Below are 17,344 nucleotides of genomic sequence, written 5' to 3'. Positions count from 1 at the left end.
CTCCGATCCCTCACACCCCTATCTGCGAGCCGAGGTCAAGGATGGCCATCGCAGCCAAATGCTGCCATAAAACATCTGGATTTGTTCACGGCACTATTCCCACACAGCGCTGCCAGAAGGAAGATGGCTTCTGCCTGCCAGTGAGACAAGTCTGGACATGTGTCCATTACATTTTTTGTTTTAGGGCTCGTCTACACTACTAAAGGCAAACAAGCACGGAGACGGTCACTTTCCCAAGAACTGTTCGCTTCTAATCCATTAACAGCGACACTTCCTCCTCCACTTTGTCAACCATACCCAGAATTGTAGCATAGCAGACAGTTACTGGGAACGATTGAAGAGAACTGATACCCCACTTCCCTCTAAAATTTGTTTTTTATGACGGCCGTAGAGAGGGAGTGTTCAATATGACACTTATATGTGACGTTAACGTGAACGGTTACTCCCAACGTTTGGCTGACGATATTAATTGATCAGCAGGAGGACTTTCTCTGACCTTTTAAGCACAATTGTAAAGAGTAACCTTTCCTTAGGCAAGTTCAGTATTCTCTCCTCTCCTCTCCTTTACTTTTCAAAGGTCGATCGCTGTAAACTCTCAACTGGCAAAGACACATTTTCAATGTCGATCTCCTAATTTACTCAGAAGTCCTGAAACCTGTGTCCGTCAATGTCGATGTGTTCAAAAGGAGAAATCAAAGCGTGTTGATTTGGGTGTGGTCGTCTCCTCCCTGCCACTGTTACCTATAGTATGCGTAGCCCGAAGCCATAGCTGAGCGATGTGATTGGTTTGGAACAGCTCCTAGCCACCTCGGTTGCAGCACTCCCAGTTCATGGCCGTTGGTGATTGCGCAAAAATGTCAAAGCCCAGGCAGTGGCAGTGGTATTCAACTATGTGTTTCGCTCCGGTTTAAAAGGCTGCTGATTGTTCTGTCCACCTGCGGTTTGATACAAGAGGATAAAAAAAGCAGAATGGTGTCTCGTCATTCATAAGCGGATGTCTGTTTTGTTTGTCATTCACACACACAGAGACACTTACTGTCCCTCCCACCCCTTTTCTCACTTTTTAAAAAATTCTCTATTAGCCTCATTTATTCTTCCCATCTCATGTATTGTAGCTCCTTTGTGATGAATTTGGACGGCTGAATTTTAGCCAGATGGATTCTCATGCCTTCGTCTTATCACTGTGTGCCGTTATTATTTCTGATTCCGAAAAGTATGTTGATTTTTCTCTTGTTTGTTTTCTTTCCTTCTCTCTCTCTCTCTCTCCCTGCCCCCTTCCCCTCTCTCCCTGACTGCTGTTGGTGATGAGAAAGTTGTGAGGAAGCTGCAGGAGTTCGAGCTGCCCTACGTGTCGGTCACCAGTCTCCACAGCCCAGACTTCCACATCGTCCTCCGCAAAAGGTAGGCGCGCCCTCCGTAGCCCTCACCCACGCGGCTACTCCTCCACTTCCTCTTCCCTATTGCCTCACACAGAAAAGGGGAAGGTCAATCCACACCAAAGAAATGCATAATGGAGATTCTTAATCCCAAAGACACAAAATCCCATCCCCAAGTCAAACATGGAGTGGGATATAAATTGACTAGTGGTAGTGTCCATGATTGGCTGTTATTGTTTGTTGCACCAATATCCAATAAAACACCTCCGTTTGATGTGCCTAGTCATTACAAAATTAGTTCCGGCCATGAGATGCATCAGGAAAGAGGGAAGTTGTGAACGTGGAAGTGTGTTGCCTTTGTTCACTCTGCTCCATTGCTGCAGTCCAGACAATGCAGTAGAATGCTTTGTTCTTTTGGCCACGGCAAGCGGGTTCATATTCGCCTTGTCAGTGCTTGCTGTAATTTATGCCCCAAAGATGTGTTGGCTTGATCACGTAACGGCCAGAAGGTGATGACACCCACTTTTATGAGTTCCAGAGTCAAGGAGAAGTAGAGTTGTCAGCACTTTGAAGATTATTAGAAGCAAATGGAAGATGCATTTTTTGAGTTTTCTCAAATGAAGTGTCTGAAGTGGAATGGGAGTCCACTTCTCCAGTTCATGTCTGTTACCATGCACATGTCTTGGATGTTACCATATCAGCTGCAAATGCCTTGGCTATGCATTGATGCAACCCTACACCAAGCCTATAAAGCACATGGCGCACTGAACGCTGTGAACTAGCAGAGGAGAAGGCCCTTTTGACCTCTGCATGATCCCCTGTGATCTCTCAGAAGAGTCGTGTCAAGCGAACAGTTCACTCTCTTTTGATGCACTGCCAGATGTCATGGAGATAGCGGAGCGCTACACCACCCCTCATGAGTCCTGACACACACACACACACACACACACACACACACACACACACACACACACACACACACACACAGAGTGAATCCTCTGCAGGCATGTGGGTGCCTGTGACTGAATCTTGTCAGATCATCTGCCTTCATTTCAACGCAGTGCCCTCCTCCTGCCCTCTCTTCAAGTTCTGACACCACACACACACACACACACACACACACACACACACTTACACAGCGTAGGAGTGTGGAGTGTGAAGTGCGCTGGTGACAGGCGTGCATGGGAACCGCGCGGCTCACCCAACTTGATTGGCTTACGGGGGTGTTTAACCCAGAGGCCGGCGCTCAGCTCTCGACCCCTCCGCACCCCCAGCGCTTGGCCTCCTCCAGCTGCATAAATACGTCGGCTTTCCTACTCGTGCGAAAGGCCCCTCCACACTCTCACGGAGAGCTGGAAAAAAAGGACAGGAGGCTGAAGGAATCGTGTATACTGTATACTCAGTAAATATGAATCTGTGAGCCAGAGGTCCTGATTGTGTGGCTGTTAAATTGGGAAATTAATCTGACTTTGCTTTTGGTAATGACTCGGCTATCCCAAGTTATATGCACACACACACACACACACACACACACACATACACAGACAGACATGCACGCGCACAATACCAACAATCTCAACAATCCAGATCTAGAAGTAAACACAATCACTCTCTTTTTCAAGCACACACACAAAGCCCCCCCTTCAACACACACCCACACCCACACACATCACTTCCCCTCAAACACACACACACTGCCATACACATGTGCACACACACCTCTTTTCAATCATTTTTTTTTAAAAGAAACACATACGCTAAGTGCTCAGGACATGTCGCCCCCTCAATTTAATGTTTCCCTCAAGGATGGCCTCAGTTCTGCTGACCTACTTTTGAGAGAGAGAGAGACTGAAAGAGTAAGCGATTGAGAGAGAGGGAGATAGATAGATAGATAGATAGATAGAGAGAGAGAGAGAGAGAAAGAGAGAAAGAGAAAGATTGGTGCATCGGTATATCAGGGCGTGTATGTCTTGGTTTGTCAGTATCTTTCTCTGTGTTTTTGTATCAATCAAGATGGGAAAACATCAGAAAGATCAAGCGGACAAGTCTCCTCTGAGAACCAAACTGGAACGGCGGAACGGAAAGTAATGATGATGATGTTGTTTGTCGACAGGATAGGATCGAGATGCCAAAAGTTTGCACTGATCTTTGAAGCCAGGAGCCGCGGCTTCGCCAATGTTATTGCAGCTATTCTAACATGCATTTCATATCACAGTTTGAGAGATCATTTCCATCAACAGTTCCATTATGCTATCCATCCTTAACTCAGTCGGGAGCGGCTTTAATATTTCACGACTGTAATTAAACTGTGCCGACAGACGGTGCTCGCTCGCACGGGATCTCGATCCAATTTTCCTTCTCGGCTCTCTGGAGCTTGGAGGGTTTTGCTCAAGTCCACTCGCCATCTCGTTTCCTTCACCCACTTTTCATTAACGCGGGTCACTTGGGGTCGACCAGGAACATCCTCTTGCGTTTTCCACACATGGTTACGGTGGACCTGCGGTATGTTATTTCGCTCTGCTCCCCGGAGCGGTTGTCGGAAGCGTCGAGGAAGCGTTGATGTGTTGCTGAGTGTAGTCACTCGGGAGAGAGGGTGTAGAACGGTTTCGAAAGTGCGTGTCTGTCTTTAAACGCTGTCCGCCGCCAGCGAGCTGTCCTCCAGGGCTGTCGCTGCGCACGAAAACAACGGCGATGAGTGATAAAGGTCTGGTTTCAATCGAGCGGGTCAGGCAAAGCAATCAGGCCCTCAGGAGCACTTGAAGGGGTTTCGGCCGGATGGATTTTGTGCGCTGCTGGAGGCCGGAGAGGTTGGCCATTGGGTTTGGATGACCACTGATGACCGATGAGCAGCAATGTGATGTTGAAACTCTAGAACGCTGCCCACTCTGGCATCCCTCCACTGCAGGGTCACACCCTTGCGGTCATTTATTGCGAAATAATGTCCTGTTAAGGTCTATTCTATTTCACATGTGCAGATGTGGCAGGTACGGTCACAGCTTAGGTGACCTGAGCTAGAAGTCGCTTTCGGGAAAAATGTTTGCTAAATACCTAGCCTTTACATTTGATTGGACCTTTACCTCCTCACTTGTAGGGGCAGGTGTAAGCAACAGGGCAGAAGTGGTACAGATTGTGTGTGTGTGTGTGTGTGTGTGTGTGTGTGTGGGTGTGTGTGCACGCATGGATGTCTACAGTACATTTGTGTAGGTGTGTTGAACCTCGTAGTGATCTCAGTGTGTAAAAGGTGCTCTGAGGACAAGGTAACAAGTTTCTTTGGCCTCGGTATATAAAAAAAGAGTCTTGGCCTATATCAAAGAAAAAGACGGATGATGTAATGAATGATGTCTTGTTACTTGCATCCAGTGATAAATGGCTGGACTCTTATCCATTTGTTTTGCTCGCATACTTGACTGCTGCTGTCACGCTTTGCTGATTCTGCTCTGAACAAAAATGGGCATTGACTTGCAGTTTCTCTTTTCCCTACCTAATCACGTCTCTTCTCTTCTCCTCTCTTCTCTCCCCAGCTACTGGGACACGGCGTATGACAACGACGTCATGGACAACAGAGTGGGCCTGAACTTGTTATACTCTCAGGTAAACCAGCTGGCTTTAGCCTGATGTCCCGTCTTTAGAAGAGCAAAACCACCATCAGGGATTTTATAGATCAGGTAGTACATAGTATTAGACTAAAATGCATTCCTTTCTTCTACTTAAAAACCCTTTTCCGTGTTCATGGTATAGCAGATCCAATTAACCACGGTTCAGTTCCTAAACATTGTACTCCATTTATAAAGGATTCAAGGCACACTCTTCTCTCATACTGCTCCTCGGAGTAGTTCCTGAAAGTGGTCTGACGACAGTTCTGCCCAAAACGTTGCGCACACATTTGCAGCTGCATCACTCGCAAGCAGTTCGGACATTCCAATAGAAAACAAAGCAGTCCAACATTTTTTGTTGTAGTTCAAAAGCTGCAAATATGGGAGAGCTGTGCTGGGCTTGCTGTAATTGTAGATGTTGCTTTTGGGTGGTTTTGAATTTTAACTGTAATGAGAACAAGAAGGGCGTTTTGGAGCAGTCAGCTGCACCGTCTGCAGTCCTTTCCACTCCCGCGTGTGTGCAAGGAAGTCACATTTGCATCTAAAGCACAAAATGGGAACTGAAAGTGTTGGACTTTGTCATTCGGGTTTTGTTGCAAGTGTGCCTTTTATTTATGTTTGCTTTTCCCGCCGTTATGACAAGGAAAAAAGAGAAACAGTTGCTGGCTGCGGTTGTGTTGTTGCAAGCACAACCCTCCAGAGACCATCTCTGGAAGCCAGATTTTTGAGTTGGAAAAACACGTGGACTAAAAAGCTGACACAAATCCTGCCAAATCTGGGTAAAGTTTGTGTTAACCAGCCCAGTGTGTAGGGGTTTACTCCACTGCAGTTGTCAGGATAAATTGGTAATCCTTCTTTGTGATACACCTTCAGTCCTGTTTGGCAATGGATTGAAGAGGAGGTTGGAGGATGGGGGGTTTGTACAAGCTGTTTATCACAGCCTCTGGAATAGTCATTACATTCTTAAAGGAGCAAGATTCCAAAATATTTCCTACAATAAGATTTACAATAGAAATGTGATTGTGAAGTTTGGGGTCCACATGCAGTCTAGAAAAACGCTGAAATTACACTGACAAATCTTCACTCTAACCTAAGGTGTTTTTTTTATTTGTTTACATTTACATACACTTTCAAAACTATAAAGCAATTGCAAAACAGGCCAGAAGCCTAAACTTTACAATGACACCCTTCTGGAACATTCCTATAAAGTACCATTACTCAAAAAGAAAACGCTATGCACCCATACACTGAAATCAGTCTGTATCACCGGGGTCTATTTAGGTGTACAGTAGGTGCTTGAAATACCGTGGATCATTCTGCCAATGACTCATGTGTAGACGCCATAGAGCACCATCTGATTTCCCCCCAGATGGAGGTGGATTTCCGTTTTTGTCGGCTGGGAGATTAAGTATGTCTCCTTTTCTCCCTAGACGGTGTCGGACATCGAGCGAGGCTGGATCCTAGTCAACAAAGACCAGCACAGACAGCTCAAATCACTGCAGGAGAAAGGCTCAAAGAAAGAGGTATTTCTGTCTCCCTGCCACCACTGGGGAAAATGCACACACCCCCGTGGAGCCTACGCCTGCAAGCACATTCACTCTGCACATCAAGGGTTCTGCTTCTAGTTTCTAACCAGAATTAAGCATTAAAGGGATAGTTCGGGTTTTAAGACACAAAGTTATATGGGTTCCCCGTCAGCAACGTTGTGCATCAGCACTGACTTACCCCGCAACAGCGTCCTGTGAGCCGAGATCCAGCCGGTTTTTGATGCTGAAGAAAGTAGTCCGGCAAGTTTCTGGGGTCACGAAAGTAAAGTGTTTTTCTTCTCAAAACCATATGCGTTCAAAAGAGTGATATATTTGCACCACAAAAACGTTGTCCAGGAAAAATTCAAACCTCGTTATCACTTACTTATTTTTCGCGATTCCTATCACTGCGCGCTACTGACAGCTGGACAACGTTTTTGTGGTGCAAATATATCACTCTGTTGAACGCATATGGTTTTGAGAAGAAAAACACTTTACTTTCGTGACCCCAGAAACTTGCTGAAGAAAATAGTCCGGCATCAAAAACGATCAAAAACCGGCTGGATCTCGGCTCACAGGACGCTGTGGGGGGGTAAGTCAGTACTGATGCACAACGTTGCTGACAGGGAACCCATATAACTTCGTGTCTTAAAACCCGAACTATCCCTTTAAGGTTTCAAAAGAAAGGAAAAGAACCACCGGTGGAGGTGTGTTAAACTCATGAATTGCTGTTGACTTTTGTGTCATTATGTTTAAACTATTTTCAGTCTGTCTGCATTCTGTCTTAAAGGAACACACCACATTCTAGAGTCAGATAAGAGGATGCCTATCCTTCTCTCCTCTCAGTATGCAATAGCTCACCATGACACCATGACACACCTTAACATGATTCACTGGGAGTAGGTTAGCCTTTAGCTCCCTTTTAGTTACAGGCTAGCTAAAAGCTTGTGTCCCACTTTCAACCTGTAGGCCACAGTTGCCTACTACTGTTTTTGTAGTAACAGGGGAGCTACATTAGGCGCGTAACTGAAGCATTCCGTTCACAACGTGTAAAATCCATTTTAGAAGACTGGTCTATTTTTTTTCGAATGTACGTGCCACTGTCGTGTCTGGTGTAGCCATTTCCATTGATTATAGTGCGTATTATCTGCTGCAGCATGCCCATTGCGAACAGAACGCTTCAATTACGCGCCTGGTGTAGCTCCCCTGTTGAGAAGATCTCGCCTGGTGGAGATGTTTTAAGTTATGGCCATGGATTTAAGTCAGATAAGAGGATGCCTATCCTTCTCTCCTCTCAGTATGCAATAGCTCAGTCTGACACCATGACACACCTTAAACATGATTCACTGGAAGTAGGTTAGCCTTTAGCTCCCTTTTAATTACAGGCTAGCTAAAGGCTAACTAGTGTGTCCCACTCCCAACCTGTAGGCCATAGCTGCCTACTACTGTTTTGTAGTCTTAGGAGGATCTTGCCTGGTGGAGATGTATTTAAGTTGTGCCCATGGACCTGTGTCTCCTCCTCAGCTGATCCGACTGGCTCAGACGCTGAAGTACTACGGCTACATCAAGTTCGACCCGTGCGTGACGGACTTCCCGGAGAAGGGCTGCCACGTGATCGTGAGCGCGGGCAACAACGAGCTCAACTTCCACGTCAAGCTGCCCAGCGAGCAGATGAAGGAGGGCAGCTTCAAGGTCACGCGCATGAGATGCTGGAGGGTCACGTCATCGGTAAGTGCCCCCTCCAGTCTGCTCACTGTTTCAGTCGCTCGCTTGTTTACAGCTTTGTAAAGTGTCACAAAGTGTCCTCCCTCTTAGTGAGTGTCGTCCCCATTCATCAGCACCTCTTGCCAGCCAGCTTATCCACACAATCTATAGTGCTAATTACAACATTAGAGTGATGAAGGACGTAAGCCATATACCGTAATTTCCCGACTATTAGCCATTACTATTAGACTATAGCCTTATACATTGATTTTGCAAAATTTCTTCCGCTATGAGGTTAATACAGGGGGGCAATTAATATGGTGTTAATATGATTTTGTTTCTTTTAACTTGCTTAAAACACTGCCCTGCGGCTTATACACAATGCGGCTTATATGCGGGAAATTATTGTACACAACTCCAAACATTCTGAGGAACTGCAGCTACTAAGCATCAGCTACTAATTGTGCAAAAACTCCCATTAGAAGTGGTTAACGGTTATGGGAATGATGAATGATGAATGTCAAACAGAATGCATCACGGAAGCACTGGTGGCATGTCAGTGCTTCCTTTGTGTTTCGGCAGTGACCTGCCATTGTTGGGAACAGCAGTGTCCACTCTGCTGTTTTTAATTCCGCAAAGCCGCTAACTCAGCTAAACGCTAATGCCAGTTCTCGGGACTGTTCTGAGTCCATCGATCGGAAAACCCCAGTCTCCTGAGACACGTTTCTGCATTCCTAATTTATATACTTAATTAAGGGTTTCACACTCCTGTCAGAATGAGCCCTGGCGTGATTGCTATTAGTCGAGGTCTGCTGAGGCCAAGGACATGCGTTAGCGTAGTTGCTAATGAATGGCTCTTTCAGTAGTTTCATTTGGAGAGTACATAGAGGTTGTTTTAAGGCCAACAGAAATAAGGGATTGTGTGTGACCAGATCAATGGATCGATGGACATGTTGCTTGCTGTTTAATGCCATAGACCCAGGAAAGGAAGTGAGCAATGAATGATTGCTTCAGCCCAGTTCACTCTTATTTGCCCAAACCTACCCCCAAAGAGATTTGGTACCATCATATAAACACAGAAACACTTCACCTCATGAAGGAACATTTTCCCCCTTACAAAAATATCCTCCAAATAGGTTTCATGAAGTGGGTAGCCTACGGCCTAGTAGTTAAAAGGAGAGCGGTTATTTACAGAGCTAAACTGTCTGATTTTACACCAGCTGTATGACTCATCCGGACCACACGTAGATCTGTGCCCATGAGAACATTTTTGGTTGTCTGTGTTTATAATTAGTAAATGCAACATGTTCTCTTTAAGCTGTAGGGGAAGCTGTTCGACAGCACATCTCTTGGTACAGAAAGCTTTTTTTTGACTGAGCCCTGCTATGTTCTCCGTTAGTGCTGCATTTTGTGTATTGAGTCTCTGTTGATCCTCGGCCTGACAGGAAGCCAATTTGATGACTTTGAGAGTGATGACACCTAAGATGCCGATGCATTTGAGGCGACATCTGTCCTCACTGTGAGGGGTGTTTACGTCTCGGGGATTCGCCATGTTCTGTGGGAATGAAGTGACATTTACTGCGGTATTCAAAGTCATAAACAACAGAGCCAAATGCATCCCCTCAAGCTGGGGTTAGACTTTGCAACTTTTACCCTGGATTGCAATTGGCCGGCACCGCGATTTGTCTGCTTAAGTCTCAAGTACTTTGGCCTGTCGGAGTTGACAAGTTCCACGGATATTATGGTGTGTTGAGTTGCGATGGTAGTTGTGGATGCTACTTTCTTCAATAAATGTTGTTTTCTTTCATTTCTGGATTTCTATCACGGTCAATAAAAAGGACCTTGAAATAAAATGGCCACTTGTTTCTGTGATTTTGCTGTCTGGTAATGTAGGACTAGGAATAGGAATAGGACGAAACCAGGCATGACTTGATTCAGTTGGGCTGTATAGACCAATCCAGGGTGGTATGCTCCAATCATCCATTATGACTACAGTAGTAAACCACTCTTTAAAAATGTGACCGATGTGTCTATCTATAAGATATTAACCTGAGATTTCTGAAAAGCTGTGCAGTATAACAGTAGCTTTACTGTGATGGTAAAGTGACACTAAACCCCTTCCTGTCCTTTCCCTTTTCTACCACAACCCGCCCCCACATGCAGCAGGTTCCGGTGGCGAATGGATCGGCTAACCCCTGTAGCTCGGCCAAGTGTGAGGTCAAGCTTGAACTGGCCTTCGAGTACCTGATGAGCAAAGACCGTCTGCAATGGGTCACAATCACCAGTCCACAGGTCAGTGAGCAGAAAAGACTTTTTAATCCACATTTCACACACCAACACACACCGACTTTTTTGGGACATGAACTTATTTGTCATCTACCTGAAGATACATACTCTTTGCTGTACGAGCAATAACACAGTCTGACACCATTAGCCTAGCTTAGCATAATTCAGGAAGTAGGTTAGCCTATAGCTGAAAGCTTGTATTCTCTAATTGAGCTCTGGGGCAGACGGCAAATAGGCTAATTTTCACAAAAATGGTGTGTGCTCCTTTGAATCATAATTGGTTTCGAAATCTTCAGGTGTTGTTATGGTTTTACGTTAACTATATACAAACACAGTTGCAAACTTTCAAAAAGTCTCGCCATCGAAGTCAGAGATGTTTCATTAAAGCATCCAACTTATGGACCAACTCCTACATGAGCAATCAGTGTTTTCTTTGTGTGTTTTGATCTGACCCCGTGCTCCTAACTTGATTGACAGGCCATCATGATGAGCATTTGCCTACAGTCCATGGTGGACGAGCTGATGGTGAAGAAATCTGGTGGTAGCATCAAAAAGGTTGGTGTCTGTCTGTGTGTGTGTGTGTGTTTGTGTGAGTCATGTGTGTGGGTGTTTGTGTGGGTATAATGCATGTGTGTGTGTGTGTGTCTGTGTATCTGTGTACATGTGTCATTATTGAGATATTCATTGGCTTTGTCGACACTTGCATAGGAATGTATGGTAATGCGTCACTTGGTGTGTGTGTGTGTGTGTGTGTGTGTGAGAGAGAGAGACTGTGACTGAGTGACTCACTCACTCACTCTCTCACTCATATTGCCACCTAATTTTTCCCCATCTATGGCTTGCTTTTCTCACTTATTGGCCTCATTATTCAGCAGTCAGACTGCAGCATATTTAGAAACCCGGTCACGACAGTTACACACACACACACACACACACACACAGTGCATCAGTGCATATTTTTTTTTTTTTAATTTTTTGTTTAAAACGGCACAGTTGTATATTTCATGAGTCCCACTTGTGTTTCCACTTCCTCATTTGCAGCCAAACTGTCTGCCGCCATTATTAAATATTTCATTCAGTTAATGTTTTAATGTAAACTTTATTGCTGTCAGTATATGGAAGGGTGGTAGTATTGTATCTGTGGCCTAAGTACCATGGCAGACAATGGAACAAAAAAAAACAAAGCTGAATCCGCACACTGCACTCCACGTTAATCGTTTTTAATTAAAAAAAAAAAAAAGTAGTAACGTCTCGGGTTACTGCCCTTCTTCAGACTTGCGTCCTCATTCAGAATAAGATAATGGATCTCTCTCACGATGATGGTGAAACAGTGAGGTACATTTACGTCACAGGAGTGTAGTTAGCTACAGAGCCCACAGCTGTTTGATGCAGGCTGGTTGCTCAGTCAGTACCACAGGCGCTTCACTCTCAGGGCTCCTTAGGCACAAAGATAGCAACTGATCTCTCTCTCTCTCTCTCTTTCCCTCTCTCTCTCTCTCTCTCTGCTTCTGTCTCATGTGTCTGTCTGTCTCTCTGTCTAACTGTCAATGTCTCTGTCTGTCTCTCTCAATCTGTCAATCTCTCTCCCTCTCATTCTGGCTCTCTCTCTCAATGTCTTTGTCTCTTCAACCTCCCAGATGCAGAAGAAACGGCTCAACGGCGCCCTCCATAGGTCGGACAGCAACCAGGCAGTGAAGTCCCCTCCGTTACTGGTAAGAGGGGAGAACTCATTCAACCATACAAGCTGGTTGAATAGAGCGTTGATGACGATGCCTTTTGTCTTACAGTTCTGAAGATCAATCTCGGTTTAGGTCGCAAAAGTCCACAACTTCACTTTGATGAATAAACATGTTTACATTTACATGTTTAAACCAGTTCAAGGACAGACAGAGTGTCCTTGAGAGCCAGTGAAGACATTTGTAATGTTTTAAGTTTTAAAGAGTCCTAAAGGGTTTTAAGTGACTTTTTTAGGGCATACATATTTAAACTGATTTCTCTTGGATCTTACACCAAAAAATGATTTGTTTGGATGAGAACATTTTACTGGGTGGTTTGGGGAGTGGCAGTGTTGGGTTTGGGAGTCCGGCCATGTAGAAATTCAAACCAGAGTATTAGGATGTGGCTTTAACTTGGTTCTCTGCTTGCCTCTCCAGGATTCCCCTGACCCGAACCGTGAGCAAGTGGTCAAACTCTCGGTAGGTGACCTCTCCCATATCTGTTACAGGGCTGTTACACAATCTGTGCCTGATTTTAGATGAGGGACATACTGTTTATGATTTGAAAATGAAGAATGCATATACTAGCTTCAAAGATTCTTTGTTTGTTGGACAAAAGCCTGTAGAAGCATTGGCTACTATTGTCACAACAGGGTTTAGTAGTTTCCACAGTGCAAATGATGCCAGACTTTTTAAGATGTAGTGCAGAGCACATGGAGTTCACTGTTGACTGACATGTTATTCTGGAACAGACTGAGAAACAAAAAAAAAGAAAAATGCTCCAGCACTTACTCCACCCCTTTGCGGCTCACTACAGCCGGTTTATTAACTAACGTTTTCGGTAAATTCGGTCAGTTTATCAATTTCGTCAATTTATCAACAATATGGTCTAAAGGTCTAACTGACCAAAATGTCAGTTTATCAATAAACCGCCTACGCTGTTTGTCCTTGTGAAATAGATGCACCTGCAGCACGGTCTATCAAAGTGTGCAGACTCCTCCCTATATTCTGGAACAAACTGATATTAGGATTACATTCTATAAAGATTTAAATGACCATAGAGATTTATATATCAGTTTTTTTGGGGGAGATACAATAATTTTCTTTTTGTCTGAAATATCTCTGTCTCTTTTGAGAATGCGTCAACAATGCTGATACATGAAATCAGACTTAATAAAACAAATCTGACATTATTCACTGTGTGCATAGAAAAAATGAAGTGAATTTGCGTATCGACAGTTGACGTTTGTTTGTCTTTGTTTGTTTGTTTTTCCTCGGCAGACTAAGTTGACCTCTGTGTCGCTCCGAGGCATAACCGCCTCCAGCTCCAACAACGACATCAGCGGCAACGATTTCCATGGCAACTACGCATTTGAGGGGATTGGCGATGACGATCTGTGACCCCCCCCCCCCCCCCCCCCCTCCCCTCCCTTTGACTGCTCCAGAGAAAAAAAGAGAGAGAAAGAGAGAAAGGGAGCGCTGGACATGGACAGAAAGACAAAGAGAAACGTCATGGAGAGAGAGAGAGAGAGAGAGACAGAGAGAGACAGAGAGAGAAATGGAGATGCATGCCAGAGTGGAGCCACCGATTATCTTCGAGAGACCAGCAGAGTTGGACAGGCTTGTAGCCCAACGGCCCGCTCTGCCAGGCATCAGCCCGTCGCTTTTGGCCTGACCATCCATCTCTGAAGCATTTCTTCCCACCCAGCCACCCCCCCCCCCCCCTCCGTGGCTGTACAGCGGTAAACCATGGCCTAAATTTATGTTGAATCATTCCAATGCTGTCATATAGCACCAAGCTGTTATCTCATCCCATTCCTATTGTTTAGGGTCTTTTCCCAGCCTCAGTAGGTTTTCAAGATCAAAGGTTCTTGCTTGTTCTCATTAGAGAAATCCCATTGGGTGTCTCAACTAGGATTACTGTAAAGACTTTTTAAAGTGTTTATCTTATTTTTATTTTTTTTTGGTTGTTATGTTCATGCTCAAATAGTCCCTGGAGTTTCTAAAAAGTGCCAATCATGTAGGTGTTATAAGTCGATTTTTAAAGGAAAAATTCCCCCAACTTCAAAAGGTAACACCTGTTTTTTTGAGTGATGGCACTCATTTCGACTTCTCCATTTTGAAATACTTAACAAATAAAACAGCTGAATTTAAGACATCACCCTGCCCTACTTCGAAGGTCATCGCCCAACGAGTTCTTCCTGATGTTTATCAGTTTGAAGGAACTCCTGGGGTTATGATTAGTCAAGACACCCCACCACAGTCCCAGATTGTAGTTGTCACTGCCTGTCCCTCCTCGTCAAACTTAAAGGACATGGTATCATTTAGCATCTTCCGGTTCAGTATTTCTTTCACAAAGTATTTCATTTACATTTCAAAAGAAAATGGAAAATGAGGATGAGTATTTTAATTATCAATGGTTGTTCTGGATTTCTGCCATCTGGCTGGAAATGTGGAGTGTTTATGGCAAATGTGTTGAAACGGAATTGAGCCTAAACAAAAGTTTGGTTGGTGAACCATAGTATTTATAAAACAATGTAGCACACAGATCAGAGTATGAATAAATGAAGATTAAAGGATCACATTGAATTCCCCCCACACCCCACAATTACAACATAAGGTCCCCTTTAGTGAGTATTAGAATGTAAAGAATGTATGCCCAATCCAGTGTTTGGTGTTGTTGTGATGGCAGTGTTCAGGATGTTAGCCTGTTGTTTGCTGAACCTTAGAAGCAGTGTGTGGCTTCTGTGAGTCAGGGGCGGAAGGTGTGGATACACATGAGGCAACTTTCTGAGCACTTTTACTGGGCAATCACATGACTGATTCCCTGGTATTTGATTGGATGATCACGATAAGCCGCACGCTAATGATTAAAGTTCTGCAGATAAATGTTTTGCCCAGGGTCAGTAAGAATGTGCCAGAATAACATTGCCAGGCAACACTGCTAAAAAGGTTGCACGGTGTATCATTGCCTTCACTCTCTGTTGCTTCTGATTGCCCATCATCTGCAGTTTTAAAGTTGCAATATGGGATATTTTTTGCTGTTAAGAAAAATCTAAAATTCAGAAAATTCAGATCATAATGAGGACTGTTTTTTTTATTATTGATTTGTTTATCCTGTGCCTCTTCACTATCTGTTTTTTTGTTTTGTTTTCTGTCACATCTTCAAAAAGTTGAATATTGATTTTTGATCATTATAATTGCAGGCAAAAAAAGAGTATTTGTTCAAAAAAAATTTGAGCAGCAAAAAAAATCTACATATTGTACCTTTATTTGAAGTTTTTTTGTACAAAGGTATTTTTTAGCTGCCTTAAAATAGTTCAGATGCCTTAGTACCCAACTGTTCTCTTCTGATCCAGTACTGGGCATGGTGGACTGGCTCTCAACCTCATCCTCGCCTCTGTGCCAATGAGAGTCCATGGCTCAAAAAATTTGTTTTGGAGAATTCTGGAAGAATCTGATGGGGTTTGTTTGTTTGGCAGAACTGCTTGCACTTGCTGAACCTATAACATTGCACAGTATTAAGAGGGACTAATAGCTAATTTATTGAATTTGTAAGAGCGTGAAAGAGCGAGAGCGGAAACAAAAACGAACCATGGACAACTACGTTCGGTAATATTTCAAAGGGGGATACTGAGGAGCTATCATCAGATTTCTTTTTTTCTTTTTTTTTTTGTCGTTGTTGTCATTGTTGCTGTTATTCCAACCAAGATTTTTTAAGGTTTCTCATAAATGCCAAAATTATAGTTTACTAAAGCATTTTGCACAAAAGAAGCATTTAAGAATCATGATAATGTCACTTTTATATATGTACATGCAATTAAGAGTATTCTGAGCATTTACTAATATCTCTTACTAGTAATCTATTGTAATCATGTAGACAAATGTAATCTAAACTGTGTCAAATATTAGAAACTAACATGTATCATTGTTTACAGAATTGTAGAATATCATAGCAAGAGAGAAGTGTTTACAAATTCCACATCTGATTTCCCCCACCCCCCTTCTTGATCTGAATACTAGTTATGCATTGTACATTTCTGTTTTGTTGAGTGTCATTCCAGGGGTATTGTTTTATTTTCTTTTAGAGGGAGAAAAAAAATCCATTTTCTATTAAACGAAAGGAATTGTTATTTTCAAATCATCTCAGAAGATTGTGCCGCAACAGTGCTGATTTCCATGCCTTGGAGCACAAATGACCACCTTCTTGTATTTGTCAATGGCCATCATTGATGTGACATATTTTTCCTGTGTAGCCTTCCTTTGAACACATGAGAATGTTGACTGACCTGGAGTGGTTGAGGAAGAGGATCTGTTTGTCACCTGTCTCGTGTTTTAAATGTTAAAGGTCCAGGGAAAGGGTCAAGCACCCATCGGATAAGCTCACGTCTGGTCGATTTTGAAACAAATTCTAGACTGTCATTTTGAAACAAATTCTAGAGTATCATTGTTCTTTCATGGAATTTTTGTATCCTGTGATTATGTTTGTCCCTGATCTCAGCTGTATTCACCAGCCTCTGAATTGTATAAGGGGGAAAACTGTTTGTACTCAGAGGCACAGAGTAGCCTATGGCTTGCCTATCAGTATGATTTCATGGTTTCCTTTAAACTGCCATATGAACTGTCGAGCGAAAAAAAAGATTAATGGGAACTGCAGAGTGCTGGAACTCCAATAAATTTAGGTGCCAAATATCACAAACTACATGATGTGAGTGAATCATTCATTTCTTTTTTCACCATGGGCTTTAAATGGCAAGTTGACATCATGATGACGTGAGTGCAAAAGGCACAATTTAGCTGCTTTTTTGGTTCACAGGATTACATGTGTGGCGCCAAGTGCGACGCCAAGTCTGGATATATTCACAAGCTTTTGGAACCTAGCAGTCAGATCCATGTGGTTGATGCGCATCCATAAAAACATCACCTCATGGGTTTTGTTTTCCTTTTTTCTCCCCCACTTTTTCTGGCTTGGTTGAGATTTCAGTGGGATCGTTTAAACGGCCACACCTTCACCGCCTACTTCACCTCGCGTTGCAGCCCTAGCTAGGATGAGGGAAGATTTATTATTCTTTCCACAGACTCTCTTGAGGCCCGCATGCGTGTCATTCTCCCTGGGTGATGGCTCAACGCGTCTGCTCTGCTCG

At 43.7% G+C, this 17,344-nt stretch overlaps 1 protein-coding gene across 1 annotated transcript in view; it reads left to right on the top strand.

Moving 5' to 3' along the window:
* Positions 1 to 16,899, top strand: part of snx17 (sorting nexin 17) — a 39,683-nt gene extending 22,784 nt beyond the window's left edge. Inside the window, exons 7-15 of the mRNA XM_062550374.1 lie at positions 1,314 to 1,401; positions 4,898 to 4,967; positions 6,400 to 6,492; positions 8,020 to 8,223; positions 10,363 to 10,491; positions 10,963 to 11,040; positions 12,123 to 12,197; positions 12,639 to 12,680; positions 13,482 to 16,899. Coding sequence (XP_062406358.1) covers positions 1,314 to 1,401; positions 4,898 to 4,967; positions 6,400 to 6,492; positions 8,020 to 8,223; positions 10,363 to 10,491; positions 10,963 to 11,040; positions 12,123 to 12,197; positions 12,639 to 12,680; positions 13,482 to 13,601 — 899 coding nt within the window. The 3' untranslated portion in view covers positions 13,602 to 16,899. The remainder of the gene's footprint in view (positions 1 to 1,313; positions 1,402 to 4,897; positions 4,968 to 6,399; positions 6,493 to 8,019; positions 8,224 to 10,362; positions 10,492 to 10,962; positions 11,041 to 12,122; positions 12,198 to 12,638; positions 12,681 to 13,481) is intronic.
* The last annotated feature ends 445 nt before the right edge of the window (positions 16,900 to 17,344 follow it).

The sequence above is a fragment of the Sardina pilchardus genome, chromosome 12, assembly GCF_963854185.1.
Source record: "Sardina pilchardus chromosome 12, fSarPil1.1, whole genome shotgun sequence".
Classification (NCBI taxonomy): domain Eukaryota; kingdom Metazoa; phylum Chordata; class Actinopteri; order Clupeiformes; family Clupeidae; genus Sardina; species Sardina pilchardus.
The sequence above is the reverse complement of the archived record's forward strand: the minus strand, read 5'-3'. Positions and strand labels throughout refer to the sequence as shown.